The sequence below is a fragment of the Myiozetetes cayanensis genome, unplaced genomic scaffold, assembly GCF_022539395.1.
Source record: "Myiozetetes cayanensis isolate MyiCay16 unplaced genomic scaffold, myiCay2020 scf7, whole genome shotgun sequence".
NCBI lineage: Eukaryota > Metazoa > Chordata > Aves > Passeriformes > Tyrannidae > Myiozetetes > Myiozetetes cayanensis.
The window spans coordinates 12,347,473-12,364,760 of NW_026087964.1; the positions used below are offsets into that span (position 1 = coordinate 12,347,473).

General features: G+C 38.4%; 1 protein-coding gene across 9 annotated transcripts in view; it reads right to left on the reverse strand.

Moving 5' to 3' along the window:
* LDB2 (LIM domain binding 2) overlaps positions 1–17,288 on the reverse strand; it is a 217,620-nt gene that overhangs the window by 53,544 nt on the left and 146,788 nt on the right. For all 9 annotated transcript variants that reach the window (XM_050338340.1, XM_050338339.1, XM_050338337.1 and 6 more), the window contains exon 3: positions 54–226. In XM_050338340.1, the coding sequence (XP_050194297.1) occupies positions 54–226 (173 nt within the window). The remainder of the gene's footprint in view (positions 1–53; positions 227–17,288) is intronic.

Sequence of the window (17,288 nt, forward strand, 5' to 3'; positions counted from 1 at the left end):
AGAAAAAGAAAACCAAAAACCAACAACATGCTTTATTGAGTCTTCCCTGTTACCTTGGTAAACATAGGTTTTCCATGCTGAGTGACCATGGTGCATTGATCACAGTCCACTGTGATGGATGAGTTGTGGTATGACTCTTTTGAGTGCTTGAGAATGTAATACAGGTCTGTTACACCTCCTTCAAAGACAGTGCTAAAATAACGAGGAATGAGGGTCCTTCCAATTGCTGTGAGGGAAATACAAAACAGAATTCAGCAAATGCTCTAGGTTATAAAATCTCAAACCATTTGCTAACAGCACATGAGTAATTTTAAGTTCAATGAAATCAAACTTTCATTTAATGAACATAATATATGTTCTTTCCCTTTTGTAGAGACAAAGTTGCGCCTGCTCCCATTGAAATCAATGAAAATGGCTGATTCCATTCAGAGGGAGTGGGCTCATCCTATTTAATCTTTTTACATTGATGGCAAGTTAGAGTCACTCTTGAAACCATCTGCAAGGTTTTTTGTCCCAAAGTAATTATTATACAAAAAGCCACATGGTGTCAATTACGATTGAAAGTTGTATATTACCCATAATTGTATAAATACAAGTGGTGAGCATTTACAGAAATATACTTTTACACCCAAAAAAAGCAAAGCATATTTGTATACAGGGGTTGTGTACACATATATGTTTATTTGTGTGTGGGCAGACGTTTATTTATATATTCCCATGCATATGTGCACACACACACACACACACACACACGCACATGCACTCTTGATTGAATAGGAGGGTTGCTGCTGAGAAATCTGAGTACTGGGGACTGAAGGAGGACCTGAGAATGCAAAATAATATGTGTTATACAATATATGACTACCCACAGGTCTATCTGAGATCTCCCTTTAGACCAGCGTTTATGTGATAGGCTAGAAAGTCTGAGCAGACACCTGAACTCAACTTATAAGCCCCACTTACACCCCGAACTATGGACTTCAGGTACCCAGTTCAGCAATACTTACTAGGGCAAAACTCTCACCAAAGCCACAGCTCTCACTTCCATATTAGTGTCAGGTAAGTACTACACGGTCTAATTCCAAATATGTAATAGTAATTCTGAGTGTACTTTAGATGCACAAACTAGCAGAAGCGCTGACATCAAAGGCAATTATCTCACATGCAACTCATGCTTTCCACCTCCTTCTTTACAGATAAATTTGGATATAACCACAAGCCTGGTATGACAAGACACTTCAGTTTGTAATGGACCAATACTTCCATACCAAATGACTCATTGCTTTGCCTTCATTAATCAATCCACAGTAATTCTGAGTGGCGGATACATAAAAACTGCCTCCATTTTAAAGGGAAAAACTAAGCAATCTAAATGGTCTCTTGGAAGAATGAGATAGAAAAGTCACTATCAACAGGCAAGATTAGAGCTTATTAGTTCCTAATTCTTATTTGTCTGTTAGGACTATATGATGACTCATGCCTCCCTCACTTGCTGAATACTTTTGAGAGTAATTTTTAAAAAGCTGTTTTCACAGAAATTTTGCCAGTAGATGAAAAAAGGCTCCAGAACCTAAAAATGCATTTGCAAATGGGTGTTGCAAATTAAAAAATAAGGAATTTTTACAGTAGTTATGTGAAAAATGTGTTTTTTCTGTGTGTTACAATGTAGAATATTGTATGCGCAGTCATAATGCACACTGTATAATGAAAATATGCAAATGTAGAAAATTAGGACTTGTTAAAGCTTTTGCTGTAATATCAGATATCAATGTAGTTTAATGTACAAAAATATACACACTCTCTGGAAGTGGCTGACAATTCAGTGAATACATTGAAAGATTATTCTGTGACTCTAGCTCCTAAAAAACACCCCCCAGTCAGCATGCACATATTATCTTTTCATAGCCTTTTAATTTAATTTAGAAAAACTGAAGTCCAGTGTATTAGCATAGCATTCAACTCATGCTTTAACTCAAATTTCTCCATGTTGGTATGGTATATAGTAAAAAGTGAAATTTACCCATCAAGTTAATTTCTTGCTCCCCTAAGGCTAATTAGTGCAAATTAAATTTCCTGCTAATCATCTTAAGCAGCAAATGTGTGATATGAAAATCCAGCATTCCTACTGATTGTGATAAACCTCTATTCATGTGACTTATGCACTACATAAATATCTTGAAACTATTTAACTGCAGTTTATAGACTGTTCCCAAAGCAGCATGGTCATATGGTGTTGCTTTTTGCCTTGTATTCACAGCTACAACACATTAAAGAAGGCTAGAAATACATTAAATAACTTATTACTTTTCCTAGTAAGCATTATCTATGTTTGCCACAGGGATATGTTACTGTGAACAACAAAGTATGAGACCAAAAGGATGAAAAGGAATAGAGGTGCACACGAGGATACGCTCCATGGAACCTGATTTTCCATGATAGATGCATATGTAGACCCTGTCGGTCTGTAAAACTGAAAATAGCTGATGCAAATATCCAGCATAAATGATTATAGCTAAATATTCAATATCACAAGAAACAGAAATGGAAACCTGTATTGATGAGCAGACCTGTCCTCCAGCACACTATGCTGCTTTGCCACAAAAGACTGAAGCACGTTCAAATTTTGGTTCTCTTCCTGAAGCACTCAATGCTTTTAAAAGATCATTTCATTTCTAGAATAAACATGAAACTCTCTTCAGCAGCAACAAAGTTTATTTGTGCAGGAGACGGCATTTCCAAGAACAACAAAAGGCTGTGGAGTAGCTCTTATAAAGTCTAGAGATCATCACAAACTTAGTGCATTTTTTAACGCAAAGAACTTTTCCTTGCTTTTTCTTTTCTAAAACATGATTGAGTAGATGAGTATTCAAGCACATATGTGTGTGCATACCCTGCTCTGCTGCATGCATGCATACAATCCTTTCTTGGGCAAAAGAATGGTAACGTTGCAAAGATGCTTTTCCTTCCCTTCTCCCAGTAGGTGACCATGATCATGTGTGGAGGTACACACTCCACCTCTGTCTGACACTCTACTTCTCAACAAGATTTTAACAACGCCACATACCTTTTGCTAGAGGTAGCTGAAGGATACTTTCTAGGAGGATCCTGGGTAATGAGAAGGCAGGATTATGGGATAACTTGATACTTATGGCCACTTCAGGATGTTTAGCCATCCTTGCTCCAGTACAGTGAACTCACCTCGCAGAACTCAGAGCAAACTGTATGCTAGCTTGGTCTCGGGTCTGCAATTCTGCAGAATTTTCTTGGAATTTTCCTTGGAAAGGGAGGCCTTGGGAATTTTAGCTGTCAAACTGCAGCAAAACCTGCACTGCATACTTGGGAATGGGTGCCTTTTTTCCCCCTCAAATATTTAGAAATCTGCTAAATTCAGTCAGATTTCCACAAAGAGGACAAAAGGGACACCCCTACCACAAAGGTGACCAACCATACTCCAGAGCATACAGGTTTTTAGACATTTAAAAAACGAACTTGCAAGGCTTTAGTACCATGGAAAAACCAATATTTTTCCATTTGAGGGGAAAAAAGAAATCTTTTTTTGGCTTATATAAAAAAGAGCTAGATAAAAGCAAAAAAAAAAATTCAGCTTTATTAGATCAAGCTTATCAAAATTATAAATAAGTAGAAAGAAAGCCTTTTCATGGGACTTGTCAAGCCATACTAATAACAGATATCATCTGCCTGCAAGAGTACATTGGAACAGCCTTGACTTCAGGTGCTGAGGCTCTAAGCCCAATAGTCAGGCTTAGGAAAGCAGGCGTAGCCCAGGAAGGTACACCTGCATCTACAAATACTAACAGGTCCCATTTCCCAGAAAAGAACATTTAATACTGTGAAATGTGACACCCCACATTGTAAGATACTGTATATACTAGAAGGAAAATTCACCCGGCCCTCAGCATTCAGGCATTAATTCCAGATCACTGGAATGCTGCTTTAAATTATCATTTTGTTCTGTCCCTAGCTGAGTGTCTGAGGATGCACCATTTCTCATGAGAAGCGGGCACTGCCACAATGTTTGCTTCACTTGTGCTAGCAGTTGCCCAGATAGCAAAGCAAACTGACAGAGATCAGCTGGATTTAGCAACGAGAAATAGTTATTTATACGAAAATGTCTATAAGAAAAGGCATATCTGAAATTACTATTTTGCACAAAACAGAATGCTGTCATCAGCTGGCATGAAACAACTTTAGCCTATTTTGTGGTGTAACAGCTTGGCTACATGTGATTCCATATACATTTTCCAACCAAAAAACAATTTTAGACTTGAAGTAAGATAGATCTGTGACACTCCCCCAAATACGAGTAGTCCAGAAATCAATTAATTCAATCTGTGAATGCAGGCAAGAAGCTTAATAGGTCAGTTACAGTTATATTATATATAATTTCTTAAGTATCACACCTGGGGAATTCTAAAGAATAGATTTAAACCATCTAACATATTAAATGGCCCAAGGCCTGCCTCCTAGGGAGAAACTACTAGGAGGTCACACTCCTGCTTTTTGGCCTGGGCATGCAACGATGATGATTAGGGTGCTCTTCTGTAACCCTGATCCTAGGAATCATTATTTTCATGCTGTCCTTTAATTTATTTTCCCTTTTAAATATGTTTGCTTGAGTGTAAAATACTTCATTCTGTCAGGGATAAGTTTAATTCTAGAATTATTTTTCTATCCCAAATTAAGTCAAGATGTCCAATGATCTCCAGATGGAAACGTCCATAACTTGTGAAGTTCAGAGCTTTGCAAGCCTCAGATGAGCTATGGGCAGAAAACCAGTTAAAAATACAGTTTGTAATATAATTGTGGTACCACTACACAGTGTGGTGGTGATGGTACTGTTGGTTGGGTTTTTTTTTTCCCAAGGAAGATTTGAGTAAAACAGAAAGCAAACATGTTTTTCTAGTTCACAGGAAACTGGTATTATTTGTGGGCTAGGAATAGAAGAACATTTCCTCCTTTTGTGAGCCAAAGATAGACTGTTAAAATCTCAGTGCCCTCTCTACAGAATGAAGGGTCATGGCCTCTTTGCAGAAGCAGGGCTTGATAGCAAACCCCTCCTTGCTCACTGAACTGTTCATGTGTTGCCTTTACAGCAGAAGCTCTCAGGGGCAGAGACTTGGTTTTAGCATATACATATACACCATGTAAGATACTGCCAAGTTGGTATAAAAAAGAAACAATGGAAGTGTTAATCAGTTAAATAAAAATATTGGGTTTGTTGCTTCCAGGCTGGTTTTTGCAGCTCTGAATCCTGTCAAGTCCTATATCTTCAATTAAAATTAGGTTATAAAATAAGTAATAAAACAGAAACAAACAAACCCCAAAAAATATAAAATATAAAAAGCCTTTAAAAATGCCACAGAATCAGTGGCAGAGTGAGAAAAAGACTCTCTGCCTATAGTTTAAAGGAGCTCTGAAGCTCTGGTGCAGTCTGCAGCTGATTATCTCATCAATATACTATAGCTGGGCTTGAGGAACTCGGCTGGTTGGGACTGTGGAGTTTTTTTGGCTCCCAATACAAAATGTTGAGCTATCCCATAAAGCTCTAGGCAGAGATAGATTATCGCAGTTGGATCTCAGTAATTAAATGAAGATGTAACAAATAACTCCCCTCAGCCAGATGCAGGGACTAGGGAAGCCAGGAGACAACATCCCATTGAGTGCAAAGGAACCTTCCTGAGCACTGCAGAAGAGAGCATGAGCTTTCTGTTAATTGTTAATTGCCATCTCTGGTCATGGCTAAGTAACACCTGGGTGGCCCAGAGCTTGGCATGTTCATTTACATATGTTTCTATAACTGAAACAAGCACATCAGTACTCACAGAGCAAACTTTAATGGAGTTACGCAGTAATATCATTGCTGTTATTCTGCCTATACTTCTATTGGCCCAAAATTGACCCAGTGAAAGAACACATCATCTGTGTTTTCTTCCAGACACTTCTTCCCCTGGCTAGGATGTGAAGGGAGGGATCCCCTGATGAAGCTGGACAACAGTACAGCTCCAGTTTTCAGTACTGTGTGACCTGCTATCTGGAAGAAGCTGTAGCTCAGGCTGCTCCTCCACCTTTATCTGCTGTGTGGATTCGAACCCAAACAACACAAATCTGCCAATTCCCAGGAAAATCTACTGTCAGATTTGATAGTGTGGCACGGAAGGCAGTGAAAAGACAGTCTAATAAGTCCAAATTCTGTCTCAGAGACATGTGGGCCATGTTGATTAAACCACCCACATGTATCCAAAGCAGAATCTGGCACACACAGACCTGTCCTTTTTTTCTCTATATCTAGTGGGTAAGATTGGGCTTCTATCATGTAGACTACTTATAGAATAGAAATTAGAATGTATGATTGATTTCCATTTACAGAAATTTATAGTTATTTATACAAATTAAGCATTAAGTAAAAGTAAATTTATTATATGAAATCTATACTACATTAGTAATAATAATACTATACTATACTATTGTACTTTTAATAGTAGTATACTAGTAATATACTATATATTTGCACACTCAGAAAAACATCTGTATAATCTACAGACATTATAGATTCTAAACTCCATGAAGTCTAGAAGACAGTGGAAGCACTACCTGCATATTGATAATACAACACACCTTTTGAGGAGTAAAATTAGCATTATATGTCTTCTTCCCATGTACTTACAATATTGTTTTTATTTAATGATCCACTTGGCACTTCCTGGAAATTGTGGAAATCTAGTGTTTCCAACCAATTTGCTTATGTTCTCAATTTTGTAGCAAATTTGCAAAGTGGGATGTGTGACGTTGATTCAGCACTGTTACTGAGTGACTTTTCCCACAACCAGAACCCAAAGTTTTTGTTTAGATACATAATAAATGACAGTATCTGGAATATCTTATTTATTTTATGTCAATAACTTTGCCTACAGTTAAAGGCTATAACCCCAAATATTAAAGCTTATAAAGTTGTAAATGTCTAGGTTTCCCTTTCCAGTCCCTTCTATCCTGTGCAATTCAATCATTGTGTTAGGTTTGACTTTGCATTTTGTCCAATAAGTATTTTCTAACAACATTTTACCCTAGTGAGGGTTTGTGTGTATAATTTTGATTCATTTGACAGTGTGTTTCCTTTTCTCGAAAGAGTGTAACCAGCACTTCAATCCTCTAAAACACACTTGAGTCAAGAGCAAGTAACAGAAACTTTATGACAATGAGACCTCAGCTTAACTCCCACACCTTATGACCCTTATTCTCAACAGTCACATAATCTGCAACTCAGTCTTAAATCCTTCATCTCTCTGAAGAGAGATAATATTTCACTATAATTCATTTTTGTAAAAACATTCAGAAAAGAACTATAAAACCCTCTCTATATCTCAGTACAAAGCTGAACTGCATCAGTGTAGTTTTTAATTAAGGCTCAGCCAGCCTACCTATTACAATAAAATCTCCTCCCAACCCTTTCCTTATTACACTGGCAGCAGACCACCAGTCTTTAAAGAATTACTTACTACAAAATTCAGTTATCAGTTCTTGAGTATTTCAGCCTCAGGCTAAGAGAGTCTGGACCAGACAACGTAAAGAGAAAGCACCAGTCCAAGATCCCTTTCACAGGATGTGGGTTTGGAGGGCATCATCCCTCCCTCCACTCAGAGCAGGGTCACCTGTAGTGTCTTGTCTAGGGCTGTGTCCAATTGGGTTTTGAATATCTCCAAAGATAGAGCCTTCACGATTTCTCTTCTCACAGTGTGCAAGTGTTTGACCACGTTTGGAGGAAATCAGTTTTTCTTGTGTTTAAATGGAATTTTCTGTGTTTCACTTTGAGCCCAGTGCCTCTTGCAATACTGAGAAGCCTGGCTCAGCTTTTCTCTGTCCCCATCATATATTTACACACATTATAAGCTTCTCCAGATTGCACAGTCTTAGCTCTCTTAGCCTCTCCTCATATAGCAAATCCTCCAAGCCCTTAATATATTCATGGCTCTTTTCTGGACTCATTCCAGTATATCCATGTCTGGCTTCTAAACAGTTAGTCCAAACTGAGTATCCTACACAGATGTGTATCACCAGGACCGAGGGAAAGATCACCTCTCTCAAACTCTCCCTCACACAGCCCAGGAGGTTGTTGATTTCTTTGCTGCAATGGTACATTGCTGGCTCACAGTCAACTTCAATTCAGCTCCTTTCCTGCAGACCTCACAACCATTGTCTCAAGCTGAAGCACAAATAGCAGAGCATCAGCCCTGCACAGTTCCATACCAGCCTCAAGTTTTCGCTCTTAAGAGCAGGCAGACCCTTACCCCACACTGAAAAATTCAGAATTTCTGATGGCAGGCATATTTCTCAGGAAGCATATGGTCTAAGCTGATTTTTTTGGCTGGAGGGGAGAAATGTTTGGAGGGGCTTACCCACAGACAGACATGCCTTAGATGAGGAAGCTCCAGTTTTAATTGTAAAACTTCTACATCTTATAAATCAAACCCATCACTTCCCACCAAAGATCTATACATGAATATTTAGCAAACAGAAGATTTGTATTTGCATAAAAATTCTACACTCTGAATGCAAATAAAGCCAGAACAAATGGTTTGCCTGCTTGCCGCATTTAGCCACTCACACTTCTGTCGGTGCTATCGTGTCTGAAGAAAGAGTAGTTCAGTTAATTTTGTTCAACAACTGCAAAGAAGGAAGTTTTAAGAACAAACCAAAGAGGTTATTCACAGCTGTATGACAAACCACTGTCAAAACATAACAAACCACAACCAAACTCAAGCAGAAAATGACAAAATGTAAGACTGTAAAAATGATGGAAATTGTACAGGACAGGCATTTTAGATGAACAAATGCAATCTGTACCAACATAAAGGACCAACAGAGCACAGAAAATGATACCCAGAAAAGTCGTCTCAAGAAATAAAGGCAAAAAACATAAAATTCAAATGACAGGACACCAAAAGGAACAGACAAAAACCAGGGAAACCATCCAGTTGTATTAAATCAAGCACACCCCTGACCCCTGACTTCATCTGACCTAGTAGAATGCTAAACATGGCATGAAACAAAAAATTATGTAAAAACATAAGCAAAATGACATTAAGATAAAGTGATATTGGCCATACTCTCCCATACTGCCACAATTCATTTAAGCAAGTGCCCAAGCCGGTCTGGGGCAGAACCCAGAGCTCCAAAAACCAAAGCTTAGTTGCTGCAGAAAACACGTGTCTGCCTTTCTGTGGTGTGTTCATGCTGGTGGTGGGTTAAGTGACCAACCCACACATTTCACAGCCATGGACTTGATTAATCTCTTGCTAATGTAAAACAGTTCCATGAAAATTAAGCAAATCACTGCAACCACACCAATTACCACTTGCTACGAATTTGGCCACCATGCCAGGGATATCCCTTCCCCACTTCCCACCCCCCAACTATAGAAATATTCTAATTATTGCTGTGAAAGCACATAGGAATTTCTGTTGTGCTATATTTGCTGAAGTTGTTCTGAAGACAGATGTCTGCAAATATAATCCTACCAGGTTTTAATTTCCAGCCTCTCCTCTGAACCATGTTTAGATGGGAAGCTGAGACAGAAAAAAAACAACTTATGTTTGCCCTAGAAATACTATTTAACATATACAGCCTATACAAGGGAAGAATAAACAATTGACAAAGTACTGATCTGAAATATGCATAGGTCTCCTTCACTCTTAGAAACACTGGAAGAGAAGAGAAGCTGCGAGTGACTGAGACACAGTACCATGCGTAGTGGAGAGCTTTTCTTACTTCTAAAGTTCCTGATTTTCATCCAGGCAAAATCAGCAACAACACACACCTTTAAATAGATGCAACTCTGATAAATTCTATTTTTGGTTTCAGCCCAGTTTGTATCTGCCAGAATAGTACCTCACGTCATCACCACCATGCCTGATGAGAAGCCTGAGGACACCATTCACAATGAGAAGCCTGAGGACAAGCACAGGCTGCTGGAACCTCAGAGGGCTTAGCTCAGACAGAATTTATCTTTCTTCTTAGATGCTTTCTGAGGCTCTCCACAAGCTCCCTTCCACTGAGAGATAGACAGTAACAGTACTTATGGCAGCTAGTTTAAGTTAGTCGAAGCTATTCCCTCACTGTGGTTAGTACAGTGTAAACATAGCCATGAATGTTTCTATAAAGCATATTGTAGGCAGACATCAACTTGCTCTGCTAACACTCTGAGTAACCCAAAAGCTACATGTTTGCATAGCGTGGCATCACGTCTGAGCAAGCAAATCCCGTGAAGAGGCAGCAGATACTTGTTTGGGCTCCAAGGCAGATGAAAATGGCCACACGGCATCTGGTCAGCTCGGTGTGTGGGAAAAACAGGCTCATGCAGGCATTTGCCATACAGGCATAGCTGACCTCCTTAAAACTGGAAGGATTCTTTTCCTGGCAAGACTGAAACACACAGGTTGGCCATATGGAGCAGGAAGATAGTCCCTTCCCCGAACACAGGACTTCTCACTCAAGCACTGTCAGTCAAGCATCACAGCACGGTCCACATTCAAGTGAAAAATATCAGAGGTGAAATGGGTTGGTATGTGCATCAAAGGGGATATAACGTAGTGGGGAGTGTGTCTGGAGAACTGGTGGGAGGTGAGGGGTTACGGTGATATGATAAAAGATATACATGGCATTCTCAAAATCCTCAAACTGCATTGAGAACATGTGGATTGATAACCAGCATGATTTTTCTGGTAATTTTGTGCTGTAGATGTATGAACAATATCTCACCAGTGGATAATATCAGTTGTCGCTTATATACATGTTTTATAACAACCAGAACACTCTTTTTCAAAAAGCTGTTGGTGGTTGGCTTTGATTTCTTTTTTTTTTTTTTTTTTTGCAGCAAAGCTTGCTTTCCCACTCTCTTTCTCTTTCCCTTTCAAACGCATGGAAGCTAACTGCAGAGACAGTAAAAAGGTATTCAACACACTGGATGAAATAATTAGAAAAATAGTCTACCATTTAAAAATGTTTTGTTGGTTTTAAAAGTGCAGCTTGTTTATTACCCTTAAAACGAAGGCAAGTGCCCTGTGTTCAGTTATACAAATCGTATGTCTGACAAAATAACATGAAATAATAAATAAGCACTTTCAGAAAAGGGCAAGCAATGTAACAGGTTTATAAGCTTTAGTCAGAACACACATTATACTTAGTTTTTAATAAAATTTTATGCAGCAAGTAATGCAGAATGCCCTTAACTCAAAAAAGGTAACATCAGTAATAAGTACTATAACAAATCCGAGCTGAAGTTGAAACAGCCTCTTCCTGTTTTCTGTCCTTTTAGCTGTATGATATAATTTTTTTGTGTTTTACAGAGGCATTATATTTTCTTCTTGATATAGTTTTTCTACAATGACTCACGGTGATTTCTGGAACCACTAGAGGTAAGATGCAGTTCTCATATCAATCTTGAACTGCCACTGTCAGGACATTTTAGGGACTCCCAGAATATAAAACACAACAACTGGTACACAGGGTCAACCCAAATGCCCACTGAGACCAACATCTTTGACTAATCACAGACAATCTGAAAGAAAGAATAGAAAAACTAAGGAAAAATGGAAAAAATAATCGGACAAGTGTGGCATGATCCCAGCCCAGGTCCATCACACCTACTTCCAAAAATGAACAGGTGGAAAGCTACAGGGGTTGCATACATTCAGACATGGAAGTGGAAGTCGTGGTTTTTAATAGCTATTGACATCCAAGTACAATGAGAGTACAGAGAATCCCACACTTCAAATATCACCCTAACAAATCTTAGTTTATTTGAAGAAAAATAAATACAAACTTCATGGTCCCAGACTAGAAGCAGATAAAAAAATGCTCTTGGAACACATTTTCCCACAGAACTGAAAAAATTCAAGGTGAGAAGCTCTTTTCTAAAGGTTTAGCTGTAACTTTTATCTATCAGCAGTGCCGAGAGGGTTACAGTGTAACTCTGCCAATAAGAATCCCTGTTGACATCAGGGAGAATGATCCCAGATACATAACTCAGTGTTCTGGTGTCTTAACATATACATGAGCTTGTAATTCAAAATAGTTCTTTGACAAATTAAATATATTTTTTCAAAATCTAACAAATTTAAAAAATGTACAGAAATCACCTAATGTGACAAAACTAATTTAATTTGGTATATTTCAAATTCATTATGGTCAAATAGGACTCTCAATATCCCCCTTGGAGTGTGAATATGCCAATCTATTGCTGTATACATATGCATTTGGAATATACCCCTGATTTTCAAATAATTTGTACATATCTCACAAAAAAGAACATTTTTTTTTTTAATAGCAGCGTTGCAAACACAGCTCAGGATCTGGAAACAAATTTGTGTACTGTTGCAGTGCCAGCTACTGCAGTGAATAGTGAGCTAACATTTGTTTACAAAACCTAACACCACATAAGAGTAAGCTTGGTAGGAAGCTATTTGTACTTTTGTTATAAGACATAAAAAAAGGATGCTGGAATAAAATGCAGAAAACACCAATCCAAAATTGTTCTGCTGTGGGCATCCATTACACAGAAGAGTAATAGAAAGTAACGCTCCTACCAAGTAATTTTTGTCACCATAACCATAGGAAAATATCTCTGTCTGAAGTCAGCCTTCCTTCACTACACTAATACATGAATATTTTCAAATTAGTTTTCCCCCTGCTAATACAGATCTTACTTCAGACATTATTCAAGAACAAATACTGGTACCTCATGGATCTCCACTTAAACAGCAGGCATTTTGTTTGCATAACGATAAGAAGAATTAAAGAAAATAATCTTCATTTTTATGAAGTTAGTCATCTAAGAGGAGAGGGCAGAGGAGGAGTGCTGTACTCTGATGCAGGACAAGTGGATGCACTGTTTCTGCTCCCTGTGTTTCTGGATTATGCCAATCAAGCACACTGAATGCAACCTGAAAACATGGGCTTTGTTCTGCAAATGCTTGCTAACACAAAGTGAAGCCTGTGTATTTTTTTTTTTCCAGCAAAATTGTGGAATAATTCAAAACTAAAACGTCATTTTGCTACAAAAAGTAGAAATGGAGGAAAAATCACCCACAGTGAGGTATAAAGCAATTTAGACAACAGAAGTTGTTCCCAGACCTCTGCACAAGCTTTGGACTGAACATGACATTTAAAATTTTTTTGGATCAGCACTCCTGTATTTCATACAGTACTTTATTCACATCTCTCCTATCCTCCTGTTTGTAGAATCATCACAACAAGAAATATAAATTTAAAGGTTGTTCTTACATACCTCACACCTGGTTAAGAGTTAGAAAGTGATAAAAATCATATGAGGGAGTTTATTCTCACTGGCTCTTTAGCTTGTGATTCTTGTTGTTTCCTGCCTTTGCAGGAACCTCAGAGGAAGTGGTTCTTAAAAAGGGATGGCTGTTTTGCTTGCCATTGTAAAAAACAGAAATTACTTTAATGGTCTGAGCTACAGTTTTGAACTTATTAACTCATTAAATACTTGAATATATGCAAGATAACTTAGAAAACAATTCACAGCAACCAATGTGATACTAAAATCTCTCCTCCCCACGCTTCGTAGGTGCCCACACTGACTGAACAACGTACCACAATGCATGTCACACAAGTGCAGAAAAGATTCATGGGGTGGTTTGGTTTTGCCATATCACGCAACTGAGTCTCACCTGTTACTGCCAATGAAACTCATGTCAGTATTGTAGGGACCCATACCTCTGAAAGAAGAAAATACTGACCCTCTCTTACAGTATGTGCTTGGTGTCTACAGAATGTGCCCACTTCAGGAGCAATACATATTTAGCAAAGTATGATTCTGAATTTCTTCAGGATAATCATCTATGCCTACACACTCATGAAATACCCTACTAGGGTGGAAGAGGAGCTTCTAACTGTACACACATTGTGTCAGCAAAGCAGCATCAGTTTCATTTCCCAGAGCTATTCCCATAAGGTGGTGTGCAATGTAGTCACAACCAGTGGCTCTGAATGACTTTTCTCACCTTTAATTTCTCCTAAAAATCCACCACTTCCGAGGCAGATGGCAGGCTACACCCCCAAAGAGGCATCTTCACAGGAAGCCTTTGCTCTGCGTGGGGATGCTGCGTAGGGAAGCTGAACTTTTGCTTCTCCTCTGCTATTTCCACCTGCTTTCTTCCCCCTGAGTTTCATCACTTGTATGTCATCCCATTCACATTTTACTCTCCCATGTTGTGAGCTGTCTGCTCCATTCAATGTCCTTCAGAGAGGTACTCACATGGAATTTACTTGTAAGAAGTTCTCCCAAAGCATTTCCATTGAAGAATTTGTGTTTGCTGCTTGTTTGTTAGGTTATTGGTGCTTTGTACAGTCTGCATAATTGCACCCAAAACTTCAGAATCACAAGAAGGGTGATGGGGATGGTTGAATTTCAGAACACAGGTTTTCATGCGACTGTGAGGAGAATTAAGAGCAAATGGTAGCACTAACAAAACAACATTTTTGTTTACTGCATCAGAGTTACAAGTTACACTTGAGGAATGACACTCTTAACAGTGTCAAGAAAAACTGGTGATTACTTTATAAAGAGTAAATTTTAACCCAAATGTGATCAGAAGCAAAGAATTTTTTTTTTCAGAGAAATGTCTATGTTTACACTCCAGTATCACAGAAAAAAATGACAATATCTATATTGTGGGTGTCTTTGTCTCCACGGTGATTCCAGATATTAAGAATATTTTGGCATATTCTACAGTGATCTATTTAAAAAAAAAAAAAAACCCTTTATATAACTAGCCAACTGATATGGAATAATCAACTCCTTTCCATAAACTGTAATGACTATACTATGTTGGGTTGACATATCCCAGGCAAATCACAGAGTATTCTGAGTTGGTAGAGACCCACAAGGATCATCAAATCCAACTCTTAAGTGAATGGTGCATACAGAGATTGAACCCACAACCTTGGCACTACTAGCACCATGCTCTGACCAGCTAAGCTAAATGTAGCAGTGATCCCTGCTGCATTTGCAGACTAGTTCCCAGAGAGTTACTGCCAGCAGATGTTTTTTAAGGGACATAGTGAGATGACAATTATGGGGGATTCCTCCAACTACCTGCCCACCTATGAATCATTCTCCTAGATTTACCAGGAATTATTATGTTGTCTTTATTAAATGTGATTCTAAGCAGAAATCTTGCTGAAACATTGAATAAAAACTGTACTGCTGGTGACATTAGATATGGTGGAGCAAAGAGTCATCAGCCACTTGTATATCTGTATTGCAAGGAAAACAGTATTGCAAGATGGATGATCCTTATCATTGATACCACATTGGTGTCACTGTGATGTAGAATTGTACAGGTTTTCTTTTTGTCTTTTTCACTGTTTTTTCTGAATACATAACTGACAGTAGTAATGTGAAACTACTCTTATTTGAAATATAGTGGCCTAGAAAATATATAAACTGATGCCAGTGTGTCTGCTACAGAGTAGAAGGATCCCATGGACCTCTGTTATAAGATTATTCCAGTATGGGTCAACTGTTGCATATTCAGCAACCTAAATATCATTAAAGCAGCTGTTCCCTACTAGGTCCTTTCCTATCTAACATCTTTTTGAGTGAAAACCTGGATGTTTCCTCAATATATATTTTTTAATATCCTGATCTTGCTTGTTCTTGTAGAACAGATGGGTGATCTGCAGAAATGAATCTCATGTTTTCAATGGCATGACAGTCTATGTTACAGTGGTGTATTCATCTGGTTCACTCTACACCAGTTTTGCTTCCTGACTCCTCTGCATGGTTACAAGAGACATTTACTTCATGTATTATTTTACTGGCAAAATGAAGATTCTCATTCCCTGAAAAGGTTTCGGAAATGTAGGCTCACTTCAAGAACAATTCTCTATATGATCTGGAGCAAAGTTACTGTCATGAAAGGCACTGACAGCAAGGGATGATTCCCTTCCAAAGCTGCAAGATAAATACCGTTTGAAAACAGGAAATATACAATTGTATTTATTCACTTAGGCTCCTGAAGTGTGCAATACAGAGCCCCCCCCCACTCCCCAGCATCACTGGGAAGAGTCACTGGCAGTTCAGTCTTTGCTGAGATACAGAAGGAAGCCTGCCTGCCTTTGAGCAGACAAACTTTCCAGTAACTCTTACAATTTAGACTGACTACATGCATTAACATTTGTTGCTGCAATGACTGTCAATTAACATATGCAAATTGTGGTTTAAAATATGCAAACCATATGTAAATCACACTTTTTTTTAGAAGGCTTACCTAAAGAGGGGGATGTAGCTGTCACGTTTAACAATAGCAAACACTTAATAGCAAACGCCTACATGTAAAACTACTAAAAGACACAGCAGTGGTGCAGTGTTGAAGCACATCTGAAACCACATCCTCTTTTAAGACACAAAGTAAGTTTTCATAGGTGTATTTTTTTGGCATTCATTCTTGATGTATTGCATACATATGCCTACTAGCAAATGCTTTAAAACAGGATGGATGGAAATATTGCAACAGACAAGCTTGCAGAGAACAACCTTTTCCCCAAACATGTAAGTGAGCATATAATGCTCTACGAGAGAGACAGTAAGATACAAAACCCACTTGTACCATGAATAAAAAGTAATGAGTTGGCCCACATTATTATGTCACTGCTTTTCTCTGAGAAGTTGAGCCCTAAAATGGAATCACAAACTCATGAAGAGCTCCAAAATCTTCCTTAATTTATCATCATTTTCACTTGAAAAATCCTGGAGCAAATTTCAAAGCTCTCCTCTGTAATGTCATGTGGCACACAGTAAACTGGGGGCAATTATTTCATAAAAAGTAATTTTTTTTGCTCATGTCATGAAGATGAGTACTGAACATGTGGCAAACTGAAACAGAAAGCTTATAACACTTTCACTGAAAATATTGCTCTTATAGCCTAGTTCCTAATCTATAAACAGTTTGGTTGTAGTACAATTGTAGGACAGTAAATATTACCGAAATACTTAAAACACCAACATTCCAGGAGCAGTCGCAACAGTATTGGGTAACCAGATACTATTCAGGTAAAGCTTATCCCTCTTTGTGTACAGGTATGAAACATGCAGTTATAAATGCATCATCCTGAAAGGGCTTAAGGACAAGCAAAGACCCCTGCTCACAGTCAAACCCCCATAGTAGGCAGAGAAGGAGCAGTGCAGGACATGACTGGCCTTAGCTGCTTGCTGTCGTTCCACTGGGAGCTAAAGCCCAGGGGGAGACACC